The sequence below is a fragment of the Fundulus heteroclitus genome, chromosome 9, assembly GCF_011125445.2.
Source record: "Fundulus heteroclitus isolate FHET01 chromosome 9, MU-UCD_Fhet_4.1, whole genome shotgun sequence".
In the NCBI taxonomy this organism is placed as follows: Eukaryota; Metazoa; Chordata; class Actinopteri; order Cyprinodontiformes; family Fundulidae; genus Fundulus; species Fundulus heteroclitus.
In genome coordinates this window covers 18,844,871-18,866,564 of record NC_046369.1, presented here as the reverse complement: position 1 = coordinate 18,866,564, position 21,694 = coordinate 18,844,871, and the positions used below count along the sequence as shown (strand labels likewise).

The following is a 21,694-nucleotide window of genomic DNA, read 5'->3' as shown; positions in this document are numbered from 1 at the left end:
CAGTCAGTCATATTCAATTGAATTTTCAATACGGTTTCAATGTGTAACATGGCTGTCTTGAAAAGTAAATAAAATCCACTTCAACAAAATATCAGATTTGTGACTGAGGTTTAAGAGCTGTTCAGTAGTTATACAGAGTGCAGAAATGTTGCCAGAGGGTGGCTTTCAGCAAATCGCCTGAAGCCAGCTTTGTTGACTAAAGGATTCAAAGCATTACTAAAGCTTATATCCTGAAAGACTTGTCTGTCACAGGTTACGGGTAGCATTCCTGACAGGCAAACACTTCCACACAGATTCCCCACTAAATGCTGCGGTCCTAGCAATCTGCGTATGAAAGTCTGTGCAAACAAAAAAAAAGCTGAAACACTTTAAAATGACAGAAGAACCAGCTGTGAGGGAAATGGACTTTTGTGCACTTTGTTTTTTTGTTTGTTCGGTTTTTTTATCCAGCCAAATGTTGCTTTTAAATCTGATTTTCTAAGAGGATAGATGCCACACATGACTTCCTTTTTGTGGCCATTTTGAATCTGTTTGATATTTATTCCCCAACTAGACCTTTTTAAACTTGTAGGAACCATCAGAGCTTTTCTTTTCATTGGGTTTTCAAAAATGCTTAGTTTTTTTATATTGTTGATTTGTAATAAATATATTGCCTGTGCAGATTCTCGGTTTTCCAGGTCATCGCAACAGCAAACAGGCTTAAATCGGAGGTCACCAGAATTTACAAAAACTTCTGGATAGGTGTTGAAACAATTTCAGAAAGAACTAAATGAAAGTCCAGTTGCCTCCGATTTAAGCCTGTGTGCGGATAAATATTTGCTTTGTACTCTGCTGCCCTCTGCATAGCATGCCAGAGAAACCACTTTGCTGAACCATTTTATATATCTAATTAGTTCAGTAGCCTTAACTGTACTGTTATTCTGGATGTAATTAGGTAACCAAGGAATAAAACCACCATGCTGGGTTTCAGACTTTTAATTAAGACACATTCCAATAATTGCAATTGAATAGTGCATTTTGCCCCCTAGCACACAAAGGTTGTTTATTTAAAACTCACATTATATTTTTCCCCAGGCTCTAAAGAATTTTAAGTTTTAAAGCTATTTCATGTCCTTAGCTGACATTTACTTTGATAAGCTGGAGATTACTTTACAGGTCTTATAAACCACTCAGAAAACATGAGTATCTAATAAATATATCCTCTACAGACAAGCCTTAGATGGAAGCCAGTTATTTGCACTGGGATATAAATGTCCCTCAGCTGCAGTTTAATTTAGTGCATGCTTTGTTATAGCTGCCATCAACAAAGAAATCCCCTGAATTTTGTCCAACCTTCCTGCAAAGGCACGCACATTGTGGTCCAGGGCGATCAATGCTGATGTTGATGTATGTGCAGCTGTACCCACAAATTGTTTCTATTTCTATTGTATTTCAACCATGTCAAGCTGTAGATTCCTTTAACGTATGGTGTTTGCTGCTCATTCATTATAAGGAGCCGAACCGTTTAAAGTGTATAACAGACTGTGAGACTGGAGGAAAAGGTCACAATGGTAAAAACTCTCATTGAGTCACCACAATGGAAACAGCAGCAATAAAGCTAAAAAAGTAATATTCATTCAGAATGTCATCCAGAGAATTAACACAATGAGATGTTTTAATTTAAATAATCTGTAAGTGTGTCTCTTTCTGACTGAGCTGTCTGAATCCACGACATTTTTCCATCTGTTTTTTTCTTTACTTTCTGAGGAAATGTGAGGGTTGGTGTATATTGAGGAAGATTAAATGGGATTTAGAATTTATAATTCATTGTCAAGAAGATCCAACAAAGACATATACGGGACATTTTTTCATTATCGAGACTGCAAACAATAAGGTTTGAAGTTGTAGTTCATAGTTTTGGTCTAAACTTATGTTTAAATTAGTAAATTTAGCTGAACCAAACACCCTTGAACTGACGGGTCTTTAATAGTTTAAAAAGACAGTATTTCAAAATAACAATCCTGAACATGTTTTATCTTAATTGCTTTGGAATTTGGGGAATTGTAAACATGGGGAGCGTTTTTCCTTGTGTTCCTCGAGCAATTTTTATGTTTTCATTTTGGTACAGTAAGTCTATGTAAGGGTGATATTGAAGCACTGAAGAATTGGCCTTATCTTGATAACTCTCTCCTTGAAGACGTTAGGCTGCTGTAGGGGTCCCCTTATTCTCTTTATTGTTTTTTCCACAGTATTTCAGCTCACCGCGGTCGGTATTTCCCGCACTAGTCCACAGAGTATAAGTTCATCCCTCATGCTGATCAATTTTCTACTTGCCCAGAGGGGCCAAGCTGTTTGTAGCTTTTCTGTAAAGCCAAGAGACAAACACACAGGAGGTGAGCAGAGCTGAAGTCCGCAAGGAGCATATCAAAAAGTGCTTTAAAACTTCATCTCTTGTTTCTTGAAGACGTTTTACCTCTCATCCAAAAGGCCTCTTCGGTTCTGAGCATGGCTTTGGAGCATCAATTATCACAATAATAGTGCTGCAAAGGTCACAGGAGTGACTGTCACAATACTTACTTCAATTCAGTGCTTGGGATATTGTTATTTTTGTAATGCTTCCTAACGATGGCAACACAAGTTGTTTTGATCATATGTTTCGAGGTATTGACAGTTGTTTACCCACGGGGTGAAACAGGTCAAAGTTGCACTGTAATTATTAGAACAACGGAGCCTAAGGCCACCGTCCTTTGCTTTGTGGTAGCTTTTCATGTTTAATGTAAATGGATTCTTTCACCTCTGGCTCAAATCATCTCTTTGCCCTATCTAGCTTGTGCACATTGCTATCTTCAAAAGTGTTGTTAAGGTAGATGAACCTCTTAGTTTCAATTCAGTGACACAGTAGTGACACTGTCTTGTTTACCCAATGTAGTCTCTCTGTAGTGCACTACATCTACCACAATGCTGAGCTTCTATTCAGGTTTGTCAGAGATTGTTGGTAGGTTCAAGATGCACCTGAAAATTTTGCTTGAAAAAGTCGGTTTCTTGGATATTCCTGCCACATATGGAAAGAGAATATTCATCTACCTCTTCTTTTCTCATTGACACAGCTGGATTGGGTTTCCTTGAAATCATGGATGCATTATTTCAATGAACCCATTTTGATATCCACAGGTTTAAAAAGGTTTCTTGAGCTAAACAGATCCATATTAGATATATGAAGGATGTTCTGCATTTCAGTGGATGTGGAGATAAAAAAACTATGTAACAGTCCGTGTCTATGGGTTTCTGTAGACTTCAGCAATAAGACTTCTGTTTCTCTCAGTGTGCACCAAATCATTCAAAAAGGTAGTTTGTTGTCTTTGACATGCTCCCTAGTCAACCTAATGTCCCCGTCTGCTGAGATGATGTGTTTGGCTTAGATTTTGACCCAGAAGCTGTCTAAACCAGTGTCTAGATGTTGTTCCACTGTATGCTTTCAAATTCCTAAGTGTAGAGATTAGCCACAATGGATAAATGTGGTCCAGTTATCCAATGGAACATCTTTGTTTCTCAAAATATAAGTTGTCCAAATACTAAAAAAAAAACAGGTTGTGGAGAGCGATAAGATGAATAGTGTAAATCTGGGATGTGGTGAAGTTGGCCCTGTTGTCTAGCTGTTTGTCTTGTTGGAGTAACTTGTGTCTATTTTCACCTGCATGCCTGTATTGAACACAGCATAAAGTAATTAGACATCAACTGAAACAATTGTTTCACCCAGAACCAGCTTCACTTTGCTGACAATATATACAGAGTTCAGTGTGTGATGTAGGAGATTAACTACTGGTCAATCACTGTCTTTCTCCAGTTTTGTAAGTGTCCAGTACCTTGTAATTAGCAATGTCACTCAGAGTGTATTCACACCAGGAATGTTCTTTGGTCCACTTGTTTGGTGCAGTTTGCTTTCATATTGTTTGTTTTGCACCACTGACAATCACTGCTCCCTTTGGACAGAAAGGACTAGATCAGAGTTTTGTGTGCATCTGCCCAAATATTGAGGATGCACGGCATCTCCTCGTTACTCTAAGGCTGTCCACAGCTCATTGTTTGATAAGATAACATAAGATACACTTTATTGATCTCACAGTGGAGAAATTCACGTGTCACATCGGCTCAATATTCAAAACAAAGCGCCAAAAGGAGGAAAAGTGCATTAGGTATATACAGTGCGTCCACATATATACAGTATGTCGAGAAAAAAAGGAAAAAAAGAAATAAAGCAGAGATTTAAGATGACTTATGTACATTTAAGGTGACATATACATATGGATTTGACGTTGTACATTAAACTGGTACCAGGTAAAGAACAACACTGAGGTAGTGAGATAACTATAACAGCCGAAGTCTCTTATTTAACAGGATTATTGCACAGGTTATTGCACAGGGTAATAAATAGTAATTGCATCCATGCGTAGCATTAGCAACAATAAGGGCAAATTTTTGCCAGATGTCCTGCAGTGGTGGCTTGTTAAGTCAAAAAGAGATGCATTTCCTGTCATTGTGTTCGATTCGAAGCAGATTTGTATTCAGACCAAAAATGAACTGCACCAGAGTCCATTTTGAACCAGACTCGCGATCAGTCACAATCCAGTTATTTGTTCCGCATTAAGGTTGTAAGAGTGTATTCACACCTACACAAACATCTGGACCAAGGGGGATCAAACTCTGGTCTGTTTTAAAGTTGACCAAATGTGGCAGGTGTATGTGGTGAGTGCCCTGTGATAGTTGGATGATGTGGACCACTGTGCATCACCATATGTACTGGTCCTCCGTCAGTGAGAGCATTGAAGATGGAATGTGGTTGGGTCTTCCAGCATGACAACGATCTTAAACACATGCTCGGCTAACGAAGGAGTAGCTCTTTAGAAAGCGTTTCAAGGTCCTGGAGTGGCCTAGCCAGTCTCCTGACCTCAACCCCATAGAATATTTGTGGAGGGAGTTGAAATTCCATGTTGCAGTGACAGCCCCAAAACGTTGCTGCTCTAGAGGAGATCTGCATGGAGAAATGGGCCAAAATACCAGCTACAGTGGTGCAAACCTGGAGATAACTTAGAGGAAAAATAATCGACTTTTGTCATTGCCAACAAAGGTTATGATACAAAGTATTGAGTTGAACTTTTGTCATTGACCAAATACTTATTTAATACCATATTTACAAATACATTTTTTAAAAATCCTACAATGTAGTTCCCTGGTTGTTGCTTTTTTCTTACTGTGTCTCTCATTGTTGAGGTGTACCTATGATAAAAAGTACAGACATCTCTCATCTTTCTAAGTAGGAGAACTTGCACATTTAGTGGCTGACTAAATACTTCTTTGCCCCACTGTATTAGAGATGTATTTCCTAATTGCTAACTGACTGGAAGTTATAAGATCGAAATGCTATTTCTTCTCAAAAGATGGGGACATTAAGTCCCCTGGCTAGAGCTGTACCCTCATACTGCAACATCTTATTCGATTCCTCACCGAATGGTGTTGACTAGCTAAGGCTACAACTTGTCTCATGTCCTGTTCTTGAGGCTATATAACTTATGATGTCGCTGTTAAGATTGACCGCGTCCAGTTGCAGTCACCCCAGGTTCTTTGCCTGAATGATGTGGTGTTTCTATAGACCAGTTCACTGCTATTGTTTTCATCCGGGTTTTTCGCGCCTGCGCGCCGGACTGGAAGGCAAAAGGCGAGCACAGTGGCAGACGCAAACAGACCAAACGACGAGTTCTAGACGTATTTTTCTTCTTTAGATAACGTATCACAAGATCGTTTTAAGAGTAAGTTGATGGTTGATGGTATCAGATTGCCAGATACCATCCAGATATCGTCCAGATACCGTCCCTTCAGGCAGCCTGCACGCGTTCGTGTGTATCGCCCGGTGGACGGGCAGGGAAAATGCGTGACAGCTTCTGCGGTGGCTGGCGGCCGACGGTGCGCGAAGGCGCTTGGCTGCGAGGGCCGATCGACACCGCTTGCAGCCTTTATTATTTAAGCTGAACAATGACCATTGCAAAATTAAGTTGTATTTACCAGAGATGAAGTGTAGACTACAAATTCTGTCGGGGTATGATGGCTCCCACAGTCGATTGGGATTGTCTGCCTGGGTCCTTTTTCATTGAAAATATCCATTTCTTTCGTCTTTCTTCGTCCTTCGGTAAACGAAAGAAACGTACATCCAACGATTTGGAATGCCTCTGTGTGCAACCAGGAGCACAACAAGTCGTAGGCATTGTTTACATATCAAAAATAAACTAACTAAAAGCACGCTCTTATTTACCCGTTTTGTATTGATAGAATGCGAGAACAGTCCTGTTTTTGCCTACACACGGGACCCGGAAGTAGCGCAGACGTAGATTGTGACGTCACGCATGAACTACCCTATAGTAGGCTTCAATACTGGACTCCCATACAAAAACTATGCAATAGGGACAGGTATCCGAACGCCAGTGAATGTCCAACTCTCTGCCACGTCAGCTTATAAGGATGAGCAAAACCTGCTCAGGATTGGTCGATTCGGTTATCTTCCAGGATCCACATCACCATTAGACTGAGAGCTGTCATTGGTCTTTTAGAAACCTGGGTGTTTTCAATAAAACTTAAAAACCTCATTTGAAATAGAGCTGTCGTATCCTCACACCAAGTGATTTGTTTTTTGCTTTAGAAAATCTGTTGAGCTCTTAGGAAAAGATGCAACTAAGAACAGATGTGACTGTTTGGAAAGCATGCTGAGGGTCATTGCCCATTTAGAGGAACAATTTGTGTCTAAGCCTTAACTTTTTAGCTGATGTCATGAGATGTTGCATCAATATCTCCACTTGATAAAAAAAACAAAAAAACAACATGATGCTGCCACCCTGCTACTTTAAAGTTGAGGTGGAGCCTTAAGGGTTGTAAACTTCCCCCTCTTCAGTTACCCATTACTGGATATTCACTTTTCCAGTAATGGGTTCTTCCTCTCTTAGTGGATGTTTAACCCTTTGCCTATACAGGACTCATTCCACTGTGGAAAAAGACTGACAGTTTAAAGAAATATCTTCACAAGGTCTTTTGCTTATGTCGTTTCACACCAAAACACGTTCATCTCTGGGACACAGAACCCGCCTCCTTCTTGAACAGTGTGATGGCTGGACTTTCTCAAAGTGTTTAGACATTCACATAGTTGTTTGAATAAATAAACATGGAAGCTTCAGGGTTCTAGATCTTGTACCTGGGTTGAGGAGGTCTACCTTTTTCTTCCTGATATCTTTCCTGATTTATTTTGATTTTCATTGGTCCCACACAGAAAAGCAGTGCATCTGTTGCCATAAAATACATCAACGTATGCTCCCAAAATAACTGAAATGTTAGTAATCTACCAATTAGAAGCTCACAAACCCACAGCATCATCGTCTGGACTTTCCAAAAGTGGTTAAAGGCATAATAACCTCATTGTAAGCGAACAAATATTAAAAAGGAAAAAAAGCACACAATTAGCAAATAGTGAATGATAATAATAATAATAATAATAATAATAATAATAATAATAATAATAATAATAATAATAATAATAATAATGACAAGAGAAAACAAAATGTGTGTCTGTTGGACTATTTACTAGCTAGTGGAAGCCTGGAACATATGACATAAAAAGAAAGCCTCGAGAAACAAAAACTGCATTATTTGCATTTTAGAATACACCAGCAGGAACAAATATACTTAGTTGTTGCCCGAGTCTCTGCTAGCTCGACTGCTGCTTTGCTTCTGGCAACATCTCAAGCCATGTTGTTGATTTATACTGAGGGAGTTCAAGTCAGAGAGAGGATGCAGGTGCTTTATCAAGAGTATTAAGCTTTTAAGGAAAGTCTCCCTGTGGGCTCAGCTCATGCATTTTGTCACTTGATCAGCTGAAGAAATCAGTAGATGAAGAACCTAATTTATTTTTCTCCCATGCTGAAATGTGAAAAGCCCTAATGAGATTTTAGCAAAAATCCTGGTAGAGTCCGTCATGCTCTGAACTGAGAGCTTTGTAGAGACAAGATTTTTATGTAAACATCAGTGAAACAACAACTTTTTGCCAATTATCTTTCCATTATATTTATCTACAGGTAACGCCACTGTTTTCAGGGATTAAAGAACAGAGGTGAGGGAGGCGCAATTTGGCATACGAGAAGAATTACAGTGATTAACAGCAACATTTTTCATCTGTCTCCTTGTTCAAGCATATTATATAAATGAGAGAGAAGGAGAGTCTGTGTGAAAAGTAAGGGTGCCTGCAGCCCTTTCACCAAAAACTGGAGATGAAAAGGTTAACAATAAACTGAGGGAAAAACAGTTTGACATCTTAGATTATCAGTTTTTAATTTTATAAATGACTGGTCAAATTCAGAAAGACCTGTCTTCCTATGAGAGGCTGTGGGAAGAAGGACAACATTACAATTAAAATCTGTTTCGCTGAGCAGACTTTATAGTACAACTTTATGTCGGCTGAACTTTAATTAACATAAAGAAGTGAAAGACTCAAAGAATGCCGATAATATTTCTCATTTGCTATTTTGTACTTCGATCTTTATGCAGTCTGTTGTAAAGACTGGTAGTTTATATGCTTATGACTAAAATGAACAATAACTTCCAGCGTGGATATCAGTCAGCCCAAATGGGAACCAGAACCAGTCTATGAAGAAAGAGTTTGTATGTAGTTGTGTGGGTGTAGTTAAAAACAGTTATCATGTCCATGAAGTTCCCATTTACAACATGCAAAAGCTCAACTTAGAGTCAAATAGAGCAAGGTCTCAACTGTAAATACACAATGAGGTACCATCAAGATGTTAGCAAAAAAAAGAAAGGTAAAATAGCTTTTTATGAGAAAAAATATCATGGTTTAACATATATAAATACTACAAAAATCCAAACATCATTAATTAAATACTCAGTAGCACACATTGAAGCATTTAAGTTTTCCATTTTTTTTAATTAAATGAGAACCACAAACTGTATTGTAATACTGAGGTACATAGAAAATGAGAGAGGCAGGTCAAGTAGGTGAAGCAACACCTTTAAACTAAGATCCAACAACTTTATCGATCAAAAAGACCAAATATTAGACGAAAATTTAGGCCCTAAAAAAAATGTAAAAATTCAAAAACATATCAATAGTTAAAGACTTTGTCGCCATTCTGTAAAACGTTAACATAATGAGGAAAAATAAACAACAGGACATCATTTTCTCATTTTCTGTACTCACTACAGCTGTTGCTGCTGATTTGTGATGAGTGAGGTGATTAAGTTTTCATACATCTCTTAGTATTGCAATTATCCATGTTACAAGCTGTATGATAGTCTCTGTATAATACTTTCCCATCCTAAAATGGAAAAAGTATTCCTGCGGACAACCATACTCATCTGTGTATGCAGTCAAACGTCTACATTGTGCAGTGACGCTTTTCATTGCCATAGTGATGTGGAAATGTTGATGTTTTTGTTGTTTGACAGCTCCACACACATCATTAAGTTTTATTTAATGTTAGGCTCCCTGGATGGGGGCAAAAAGCTATGAGTTGTCTGACTGTCCTGACAAAAGTCATTGTTGATTTCACTGTTGTAGGGGAAAGACTCTAGGGCTGCAGATAAGACTGTTGCCATGGTCCTGAAGGAGATACCCAGTAAGGCGTCATCAGAAGGGAAGCCCCTCCTCACAGTGACTACCAAGGTGGGCAGATCCATTCCAGAATCCCCCCGCCTTTAAGTGGAACGTCCTCATGTGTTGGTGACACTGAAACATTGGCAAGGCTTTGCGTGTCCTATAACTGACCTCCACTGTCTACTAACTCATTACTTGAGGCTTATGACTGTTGTATCTAACAAAGGAGTGACTATAATTTCATTTCCAGCTGCTCTATGGGGTATAAAACACTTTACATTTCTGCATTTATTCAGTGAATAAATTATCTAATGGCCTGCAGAAGTAGTGTCAATTTGTTGCTATAATCCATATGATTTTTTTTTCTTTTCCAATTAAACTGTAGGAAATCTTGATGTCCTTCTTAAAATGTATTGTATGGTGTATTGAGTGCCGCACAAAGGATTCATGGGAGTTTTTTTTTGCTAACTTATTGTCCCATTCCTAATAAGGTCAGTTAATACTTTATGACTTTTACACCTCATAAGCAGCTAATCCTTATCAAAGTGTGTGAAAGCATTTTGACAATGCTATGCATAACCGGATAGCATTGCACTACAATCTGAGCTCTTGCTGTACTACATATTGCTAACTATTGGCTTTTTTAAATGTTCAGCATGAGGGCGTTTCCAAACGCCAAAACATACCCTTATGGGATATGCTTGTTTGTTTCTGTGAAGTGTGTGGCTGCTGCTCAGGTTTTTGTGTATTCATGTTTAAATAGTTGTGGCACGCGTTATATTTATATTCATGTATAAGCTGAAACACATCTGACACAATACTCCCAATCAGGAGATTTCTTTGATTTCATAAAAATCACGGCAGTTTTATTTTATTAACATCAGCATCTACCAGTGTGCTAATAACTTTACACACACTGGAAGTATTACTGTTTTTGGACCATTTTTCGGAGCGCATATTATATATATATATATGCACATTTACTGGGAGTATCATTGATATAATTTATGATCAAAAAATTATGTTTTTGCTTTTTAAAATAGTATTCGAGAACAAAAACTTACAAAGGGGCCACAATCTCACAAATACATCCCACTGATATGGGTTTCTAAAACAAACAAACATAAGTCCCAAAAAAATTGAGTAGTTTTTTTTTTTTTTTTCAGATGCATCAGGACATCTAAAACAAAAGGGTATTTTTGTTTTAAGCAGCACTAACGGAAGACCCAAAATTGAACATTATCGCCACAACCATTAAACTGCAGTTGGAGCTGAGTCAGTAAGGTTGTATTTCTCTTTAGCAACAAATGTTTTAGCTCTATAATGTTCATGGATTTTTATCATAAAAGAAACGAGAGAAGCTAATAATAGGTAGTACGTGAAACAATAGACACAATCCAGGATTTATGACAATTGTTTATGATGGTAGATTTAAATTCTTATCCTTTCCAGTACAAACATGTGCAGGAGAGAGAGCATCTGGTGCAAGTCAGCAATGTTTTGCAAAGAGCAGCTGGTAAATATTTTATGCATGAGCTGAGTAAGGGAATTTAAAAAAGGCTTGTCTTCTTAAAAATTGTATTTTGATCATGTGACATTTCAATATTTCTAGACTTTACATTTCTTAAAACTCTGAATACTATGCACGTACATTTGAGTGAAAAAGGAAAACCCTAATTTCCAGTATTCAGGCCAGTGGGACTACATGGAACCACATTACCATTTTACAGAAGCAGCAAAAATATGGCACAGAGCAAAATTCTGATGTAGATATTTTCTAAAGATTTAAAAAACATTGCAGATAAATTTTAAATTAAAAGTAACATACTTATGCTGAAGAGATAGAATTCGTATTAGCTAAGTTTTATCCTACCTCTGTGAATTCTTTAAACCACAAAACATAGTCTAATGATACTGTTTAAGCTCCTTTTTTTCCTCATATTTTTGTTATACACCTTCAAGTTGACTCTGTATTTTCCATCCTCTCCACCTCCCCCATGTCCTCACCTCAGGTTCTGACAAGTCTAGCTGCTCCCTTGACAGACTATCTAAGAGATCTCTTGGAGTAAAGCCCAAGTGGCGCAATTAGCCAAGGTTTTCCACTCCATATTTTTTTAAGATTACCTCTTAAAGCACTTGTAAACAAAACGCCATAGTGTGTTGCATAAAAAAAGGCTGAAAAATAGTTTCATAGGAGGAGAGTCTGGAGCCTGTTAGAAAGGTGCAGCAGCGATGCTCCTGCTGCTGAGAGTAATGGGCAAACAGCTCAATAAGCCCCTCTCCTGGGTTTAAACTCAACCTATAATTAGTATTTGCTTGGTACCTGCATCATGCTTGACACATCTCCCTGGAAGAACATAGCTGATCTTCTGTCCCCATTTTCTGGATGACCGGAGAAAGAAAATGAAGAGAAGTCATTATTTCAATTTTAATGAAAATTGTAGGGAATGTTTTGAGGAAACAGCATGATTACAACGATTACTTAATGCTGTGACAATAATACGTAAGGCACACAATATGAGAAAAACAATTATGTTCCACTGGTTTGTGGTAATGCATTTAGTAAGAACCAAGCGTACCTGATGGAAGAACAGCCATTAGTTTGGTTTCCCTTGTAATTTCTGAAAAAAGCTAATAAGAAAGGGTAAATTGGATGTGCATTACTGGGGGTGGAAACATGTTTTGTAAATGGCATCTGATGGCATCGCTGACCAACATGACAAATTATCCCATATTTCCCCAAACATTTCATTCAAGCAAAATACCTGTCACAATCTTTGTCATGAGTTTCCTACTCATTTGTTTCATTGTGACTTTTTTTCCCCAACCATTAACATAGAGAGCCCTTTGACCAACCTGCTATAATAACAATCTACAGTTTAATACACTCAAGCCAGTTAAGAGAAAGGTTTCTAATTTGCTCTCATCTCTAATGGCACAAATTCACTCACATATTGAAAGGAAAACTGTACCAGTCAGAGCTACCACTGTTGTGGTTACAAAAAAAGTTACTCTGCTGAGACTCTCTTTAGGGACAGAACCAAAGCACAGGAAAAAAGAGAGACAGGGGGGCACACAACTTGCATTAAGTATGTAAGAGTGTCTACCACCTCTTAAAAGTTAGAGAGTTTAGCTTACATAGTAAACGCAAATACCACGTTATCTGGAAGCATACAGCTTATTTTACTAAACTGGGGATAAATTATTAGCCTCCTGAAAATACAGAACATAAACAAGACTGGGTGTTTATTAAAGCAAACAATTGCAGTAACATGATGCCATCAGAGTCAATAGCCATGCAATAAGCTCTGTTAGGCTACATTTAGGCAAAGTAACAATTTGTGCAAACAACTGTTGGCAATAATTATTATATGTATATACCCATTTAACTTATGTTGAATATTTGCAAATATGTTGAGGTTATGGCAATAATAAATAAAAAAAAGCTGCATAGCTAAACTTGATGACCATTCTATGAACTGTTTATCATATTTTTCCAGTGCTTTTATATAATATGTCTTTTTTGCTTGTGTCTTTATATTATTCCTACTGTTATGCTTAGTCTATCCATAACACATATTTATTAACTGTTAATTGGTCATAAATGTTAAGTCAGAAAAACAGCATTAATAATACAATCAAATCTTAAGTAGTTTCAGATAATCACATACCGTTGACCACAATTCACTTAAAGGAAAACAAATATCACAGAGCAGGGAAAAGTAAATCAACGTTATTCTCATAGGACCAGTGGTTTTTTCCATCATTCAGGAAGCTTTTCATCTTGTCTTAATCTGTATTTTTATCCTGTGAATCAAGAAGATTACTGTTGATTCAGTACTTTTATTTTTTTAATCACACTGTGCCCAAGTAAATATAGCATTTTTCCCTAGAAGATGCTAACATTTCAGGCTGTCAAGGTCAAAACATGACCCAGCTAGGCTCTTAGCATCAATCCTGCAAACAACTTAGCTTTCCAGGTTGAAAAGATGCTTGTTATGCTGTTCTCGAAAATACCCTTGCTCTATTCAAGTGATCTAGATCGTTGATATCACTCCAAACCCCCATAAAAATACATTATGTACATGTATTGTGCTACTTAAAATAGCTATAACACAAACAGTAATTCATAAATTTCTGCAACGGACACTTATGAACATCCGATAACTTGGTATTCACTGACAGATGCTTTTCTGGTTATCTTCTACTCAGCTGCTGCAAGCATGGGGATTCATGAATATCATTTACATTGTTAAGAGACTGTCTGCCTCCAGTCATCAGGTCCCTCTGAGTTTTCCAAGTATGCACTGCTGGCATATAATAGATGAATCATCCAAGAGGCAGCTTGTAAACAGATTTAAATAATGTTTCAAAAAACAAGAACAGAAGTGTTTTTAGAAAATGAGTTTTGAGCAGGGATTACAGTAGTTCCCATGAAAGCTGTACCCCCAAGCAAGTCACGATATGTGTTTAATGTTCCCAAAACATCTAGATTCTTTAGTAAAACCTATAATAAAACAATTGTAAAGGAGGGTTTATTTATCATCAGTAAAGTGTTTTGTCCAGCTTAATGCGCAAATTTAATAAAAAAAATAAAAAGATCACAGACTACCTCCAACAACTTGAAACAGAAAAGGTAATCAACCGTTCATCTTGTTACAGATTACATCCATGAGAAGACATTCCAGGCTTATTTGGACTTCCCAAAATCCACAACACCACTCAGACCCATTGTCAGCAGCATTAACTCAGTGACTCATCTAAACATCTTGTTGGTATCTTAGCCCCTCTGGTGGAAAACACATCACATCCACAGATCTTGCAAACAAAGTCAAATCTCTAAAGATGACACCAGGACTAACTCTTGTGTCTTTTGATGTCACTTGAAGATGATGAAGAAGAATATTTAGCAGGAAAAGATTTGTGGCTGCAAAAAATAAACCAAAATAAAAAAGTGCCTTTTTTAACAGATTCATTTCTATACAGAAAAAGCCTATCATTAGCTTAAGCTGTTACTTTATACATCCTGTATTAAATAATAATGTGTATTTTTCAGTGATGGTATCAAGGCATTGGTTGTTGTACCTTTAATACTTCAGCGGTTTGTTTTGCTGTTCTTCATATCTCTCTTTGCTGGTGTAGAAGCAGACTCAGAGGATATTATCTTGCTCTTTCCTTTTCCTCTCCTCAATTTTTTTTACCTTTTCTCCCTTTTAGCATGTTGTCTCATCTTTTTCTCTTCTTTTTTCTTCTACCTTCCCATTTTTGTGTCCATTGAACACAAAATAAAATCTAATAAAGCTTTTTGCCTATATAAATCAAGCGGAGCACTATGGCGAAAGCAGTAAGGCTCCACATGTGAAAGTCAAATCTCCTTTGTTTTCCTCTGCTCCTCTGCTCCCTGCTTGGTATCTTGGATATTTCCTGCCTTTAACTTTTATCTCCTTGCCAAAACTACAGAAAAGTTGGACAAAGCTAACTTAGATCAGTTACTCAAGGATTTACGTATTTTATTTACATTTTTTCTCATTCGGACTCTGAGAAAAGACCAGCTGATGTCAGCTGATTAGCACAAGATGCCTCCCTTCACCTCAGAGGAATTGGACAAGTTTAGACAAAATATTGCTGTAATGGAAACAAAATTCACTAACTTAAGTAAATTTGGAGGTGAACGGATTTGGGAACCATACAACTCTCCCCATGATTCCAAACAGTGACAACCAGCTCAGCAATGTCAACAAACAGATCATAGATAAAATGGTATTAAACTACCTGCAGCCCACCCTGGAACACCCCGGCACAAAGCCAAAGGATCATGGAAGAACCCCACAACTAGACAAAGAGAACTGCCCAATATTACAGAGAAACGCTCCTGCTGTCCCAGGGAAAAAGAAACAACAACAATGTGCTGTTATCAGGAGTGAACCAGCTGGAAATGTTGTAATTCCACTCCAAAATCGATTTGCATCACTTCAACCTTGCACCCAGGGAAATAATTCTTCTCCTGACAACTATCAAAGGTATCACAAGAATCTTTATTCTAAACGATCTTCTCCTAAACTGTCAGAGAAAAAGCAAGCCACTGGTCTGCAAACATTAATATTTTGCAATGCAGCTGTAAAGGGGATTAAACACTTCTGTAACAAGAAGAAGACAGAAATTATGATTTACGATTGTAACCTGGTGCCTGATATCTCAGAGGACCTTCTAGAGATCATGAAAGTGCATACGACTGGAAAAAAAAAAACACATAACACACACTGAAGCCTTGGGTGATGTATGCAGAAGAAAATCTAAAGTATTTAAGGAGGATTAAATTCCTCTACTAAATATTGTTGAAGATCTTGATGTCAAAGTGTTTCTCAGGGGACCTCTCGTGCCCAATATCCCCACCAAGCCCGAAAGTGCCGTGGCTGGACTTCACCAACAATACGGAAGAAGTTTTTAAAAATGGATTACAGATCATCTTCTCCTCATGGCCATCCTGATAAGCGATCTCCTAACCAATCTTCTACACATATGCATGCCTGTGCTCAGGACCTTCAGATCACTTCGCTGTGATGTGCACTGGGCCCTAGTAGTAAACTTATCAGACATGACCTCCAGCACAAGCTGCAACCCCTGATGGGAGATAGCTGTAAAATATCTGTGATGATTTTTGGTAGAACGAAAAAATCTAAAAGGATAAAAAAAACTGAAATAAACAATCCTACTTAAAAGTCATAAATTGTCAGATACAACCAGCCACAGAGACAATATCAACCTCTAAGTCATAAACACTGGCTTTATTTAACATTAGATCTCTGTCTGGAAAATTATTTTTAATCAACGACTTCATTACTGACAATAGTCTTGATGTAATGTTTTTAACAGAAACATGGTTACATGAATTTAATGAAGTACCTATTCTGATAGAGACGACTCCTCCAAACTACAATTTTCTTTGTGCAGACAGCAAAGGAAAGGTGGAGGAGTGGCAACATTGTTTTGTGATTCACTAAAGTATAAAAAGGTGTTTCTGGGAAAATTTGACTGTTTTGAACATTTGGCTCTCCAGGTAAAGAGCCCAGTACGAACTATGTTCCTGCATGTTTACAGGCCTACTAAGTCCAAATCTAACTTTTTAAATGAATTTAATGACTTCATATATGTGATTTGTGTTGATTTAACTGTTTAATTATTGTGGAAGATTTCAACCTTCACGTTGACTTTATCTGATCACTTCTCTGTTACCTTTGGCTAAATGAGTCATCGGAAACGATGCTTTCAAAGGGATACCATAAGAAAACACATATGTAAGGATGATGCCACTGAAACATTTAATCAAGCTTACTCTTCTGGAGCAACATTGTGCTGTAACTCAGTGGATAACTGTCAGTCTAAAGTTTCAGACATCATTGACTGCATTGCTCCAAATAAAGTGAAGGTTGTTTCTGGAAAGAAAAAAAGTGCTCCAGCAGTTAGAAGCGAAAAAAGGGAGTGTCGAAAAGCTGAACGCAGGTGGAGAAAGACTAGATTCCAGGTTCACCATTAGATCTATAAACAGAGACTTTACAGATATAACTTAAAACTGGAAAATGCAAAGGAATCTTTAACCCTAACCCTAACCCAAAAAAAGTAATATTACTCATGCCTTGTTTGCCACGGTCGACAGGTTAACAAATCATCCTTTGTCTGTGGCTTCTGAACTCCACTCCACCAGGGCCTACAATGAATTCGCCAACTTCTTTACTGAGAAAATCCTAAAGATTAGAAGATCAGTCTATACATCCATATCAATTTCAGAACCAAAGTTGCCTCCAACTAGAACTTATCTTGACAAAATGTCCCAATTCAGCCAAATAAACTGCAAAAGAGGAGATCATTCAGCAGCTAAGGTCCTCCTCCTGCTGCCTTGATGTTCTACCCACAGCTTTCTTTAAGAAAGTTTTGTGTGTCATAACATCTGATTTGACTCAGATAATAAACATTCCCCCAGTCGCTAAAAATAGCAATCAGATAAATTACTACAGCAGAACCACAGGCCCATCTCAAAGCTCCCCTTTATCAGTAAGATTATTAAAAAAGCTGTCACTTTATACATTTCGTATTAAATAATACTGTATATTCTTCAGTGGTAGTATCAAGGCGTTGGTTGTTTGTACCTGTAATACTTTATAGGCTAGATTTGCTGTTGTTTTTATATCTCTCTTTGCAGGTGAAGAAGCAGACTCAGAGGATGTTGTATTGCTCTTTCCCTTTTCTCTCCACTTTCTCTTTCCCCTGATCTCTCTTCTGGCTTATTGTCTTATCTGTTTCTCTCCTTTTTTTCTTCTTTCCTATTTCAGTGTCCATTTAACATGAAATAGTCCCAGTATAAATTCTAATATAGCTTCTTTCATATATAAATCAAGCGGAGCAGTAAGGCTCCACTTGTGAAAGTAAAATCTGTTGGAATGCTCTGATCTTTACATTGGAGAAACCAAACGACTTCTCCTCAGGCTCAACACAGGAGAGCTACTTCCTTAGGACAAGACTCAGCCATCCACCTGCACCTCAAGGATAAAGGACACTCTTTTAAAGACCAAAATGTTCACATTTTGGACAGAGAAGACAGGTGCTTTGAGAGAGGGGTGAAGGAAGTCCTTTACATAAAGTGATTAAAAAAACAACCTTAAACATAGGAGGAGGGCTCAGGTTTCAACTTTCAAAAACTTACAACACAGCAATAGGTTTGATCCCTGCCATGTTTCAGAATAGAAGTCCAGTTGTTTTGTTTTTTAACCTTTTTTTGGACGTGAGTGAGGAGAACAGTTTATTTTGAACTGTAAGCCCCACTCCCAATTGTTTTTCCCAATGAGAAATCCTCCAAATATGTATGATACTTTGAAACGCTCCTCAAGCTAATGAACAACTCTTTGAGGAAACAAGGCTTAATCAGGCGATTGGCAGATAAAGTTGTACTGGGTTGTTCCCATTTTGCTGCTTATCCTACCAAAAAAAGCCTGGACTCACTCGATCTTTTTATCAATTAGTCAATTGTTATTTTCAAATTACATCGTTTAACACATATTTCATTGCATAAAAAGCATTTTTCTTAACCAGACAAAACTAAAATCAGGTATCGTTCGTTTAAGATGAAAAATACAATATAACCAGCTAACTTACCACAATGTTATCACCACAGATGATAAATCTTCACCAGGACGTTTCCTAATAATCTGCTATTTACCTGTAACTATGTGAGGTTTCTGTGCCTCTACCATCAGCTCCAGCCTTGCTGTGGAGGACGAAACACCATCAAGACTTTCATCAGCTTATCTATAATGTGGGAAAATGCAGATGGATGGAGTTTCTGTGCAGAGGGCTGTGTAGCTCAGAGGATGCCGTCCTGTTCAATAATATCAAGTTGATCAAACTTCCTTCCCAGCATCCCATCTGTATACACAGTAGGTGTGCTACACAGAGGTGTCTGCACTGCTCCCCAGCTGCAAGGTCTTTTCTAGGAGATTGCTGCAAGTATTGACCTCTACCTGTATTGGCCTTTTTCTGCATTGAGGATGTGGATTGTTTGGTTTATGTGCAGTGTGACATCCGTTATGATCTGCGCTCTCGGAACATCATTTTGATGCAGCTCTCAAAAGTCAAAATTGAACTGGGCCTTTAAAAATGGCCTTTACATTTTCTTCTCCTACTACCTGGAATATAATGCAAAATGATGTAAAACTGTAATTACTGATAACTTTGGGGGAATTTAAATCAGTTTTAAAGGACAGAGACATTAGCTCACTTGGCTCTTGTGGCTGTGCAAATATTTAATGCTATTGATAACTGGGTTTTTTTATCTTGAAACAAGGTTTAAATCTCAGAAAAGTAGTAGAAGTAGTACTGTCCTTTATTTAACCATGGAAAACTCATTCATTTTTAGGAACGTTTTGTAGATTTTTCTTATCTTTGACAGACTTAGTCCTTATTTAGCCTTCAGTAAAACACAATTAAATTTAGCCGAGAAACCATTCTGTGAACTGCTAAATAAAAATTTCCCCAAAATATGAAGTATAATTACTTTTTTCTTCTAGAATCTGTCATTATTTATTTATCCGTCCTCAGTGGATTCACAGCAGCCTAGGGTGAAATAATTGCCCTTCTCAATGTAAAACTTCCTTTTGAACCACATCTTTCTTCTGACACCAGCAAAAATCCCTCAGTCGTCTTAATTACTTGTGCTGGCTCAGCATTCTCGCAGCGTCTCACTAATTCTCATACAACAAAGCGAAGACCCTTGCCTTGGTTCTGGATTTGTGTACCCATTTATTTATCTATCTACAAAAGATTGCTGAAAGTTGCAAATGTTAAGTGTGTCACTTGCATTTCCGTTTTCCTTGAAGCAAATCCAATCATTCAACTCACCTTTGGACAGAAAGCCAATATTATAGCCAGCTGGAAAAATACTTTTTGTTTAAATATGCATGATGCTATGATGTGAGATCGCTCCAAATCCCATCTTAGACGAGTTGTTCGAGTTAAAATATGAAAGCAGTAGAAGTCCTCACAGATATGAGGTTGTGCTTATTTTATAGTTTCATTTATTAACCTTCCGTTAAGTGTTTTTCCTGATAGATAACAGGTACAAACCTTTTATTTTTGTATATGCATGAAGATAAGTAAATGTTTCAGTTAGAAGACTGGTGGACATGGAATAATTAAGTAATGAACATAGGATTAACATGAGTGGCATTGTGTTTTTGTCTTTATCAGTTCACAATTAGCATTACACTCAGCAGAAGGTTGATTTTTTTTAAAATCATTTTATTCTAACAAGGATGTCGGATTTTGGATTTATTGTCAATTATATGATTATTTGATTGTTCTTATCAAATTCTTGGCTTTAGCCTGAGCTTTTTTAACATGGCCAGCCAGATTGATTATTTGTAGCACTCTAGGTTCTGCACATTATTAGTCTGGGACTGCTCCCATCGAATCCATTCAGAGAAAGGAGGGACATTCAGCAGAACTTTATGAGCTGATTGGATGAAGCGACACCTAGTGTCCGCCTACCAAAGGTTGGTTTTAGCCAATCATGATGTCGAAAGGAAAACATAAGCAGCAGGTGTCATGGGAAACCACAACAAGTTATGCTGGTCAAGGCACTTCTTGCTGTTCTACTATCACAGAAGAAATTGTGGAATCTGACAAAACAGATGCGATACAAGTAGCTATGTGCGCATCCTCCTGTGCTGCTATGTTTGTTTTGGTTTGGCTGTGGGCTCTGAAGCTCTTGCTTTCGTCAACAGCTTTATGTCCCGCTTTATTTATTTATTTATTTTTTTATGTCCCGCTTTAAACCATAATACTGGATTGTGTTTGGCCCATTGTGGTTTGAGCCAGAACGGTTAAGGCAGGAGTAGAACAAGATGGATTCTCATGTGTTTGAGAACGCACAAATAGTGCAAGAATTCAGCTTGTAGGGAAGTTTAGAGCTTTTTGATTCTTTATTGGATTTATTGCTTTTCCTCATTTTGGGGATTTTTGGATTACTATTTCTTACTGACTATTGCATTTTTGGGATTTACTTGTTAAACGGTTTGTGTTTTTGGATTATTATTTTCCCTTTTGGGTTACTATGGATTTTCCATTCAAGGATTATCTGCGCTGCCTTTCTGACAAAAATGGTAGGAACTCTTCTCTCTACCCACTGCCAATTAGCATGAGGACATTTCATTAGCCTCTTTTCTTAAGGGCATAGTATCTGTGTGATACCATCAGGTAATTTTTACTTTCTTAGCAGCTGAATGTTTGCATTAAAGACCAATTAAATGCAAGACCTTTGCTTCCATGTTCCATGTGAACATGGAAGCAAAGGTCTCAGGGCTAAAGTGTATTTTGGTAGACCCTAGAGGAAGCTGAGGGTGACACTAAATATGAAGAATAGAATGCAATAGAAATACCTCTCTTGTCCCACAATGGGGAAATTCAGCCATAAAAACACATAGACAAGACACACCAGAGTTGTGCACTAGATCAAGTAATATGAATAAAAAGCTGAAGCAAAAGATGATAATAAAAAGAAAATATTGCTTATACAAGGTTAAG

At 37.6% G+C, this 21,694-nt stretch overlaps 1 protein-coding gene across 4 annotated transcripts in view; it reads left to right on the top strand.

Moving 5' to 3' along the window:
• The window catches only part of pex5la (peroxisomal biogenesis factor 5-like a), a 117,663-nt gene that overhangs the window by 44,529 nt on the left and 51,440 nt on the right, over window positions 1–21,694 (top strand). For 3 of the 4 annotated variants that reach the window (XM_036141168.1, XM_012877931.3, XM_036141169.1), the window contains exon 2: window positions 9,587–9,691. The exons of the other annotated variant lie outside the window; for it this stretch is intronic. In XM_036141168.1, the coding sequence (XP_035997061.1) occupies window positions 9,587–9,691 (105 nt within the window). The remainder of the gene's footprint in view (window positions 1–9,586; window positions 9,692–21,694) is intronic. 4 annotated transcript variants of the gene reach the window in all.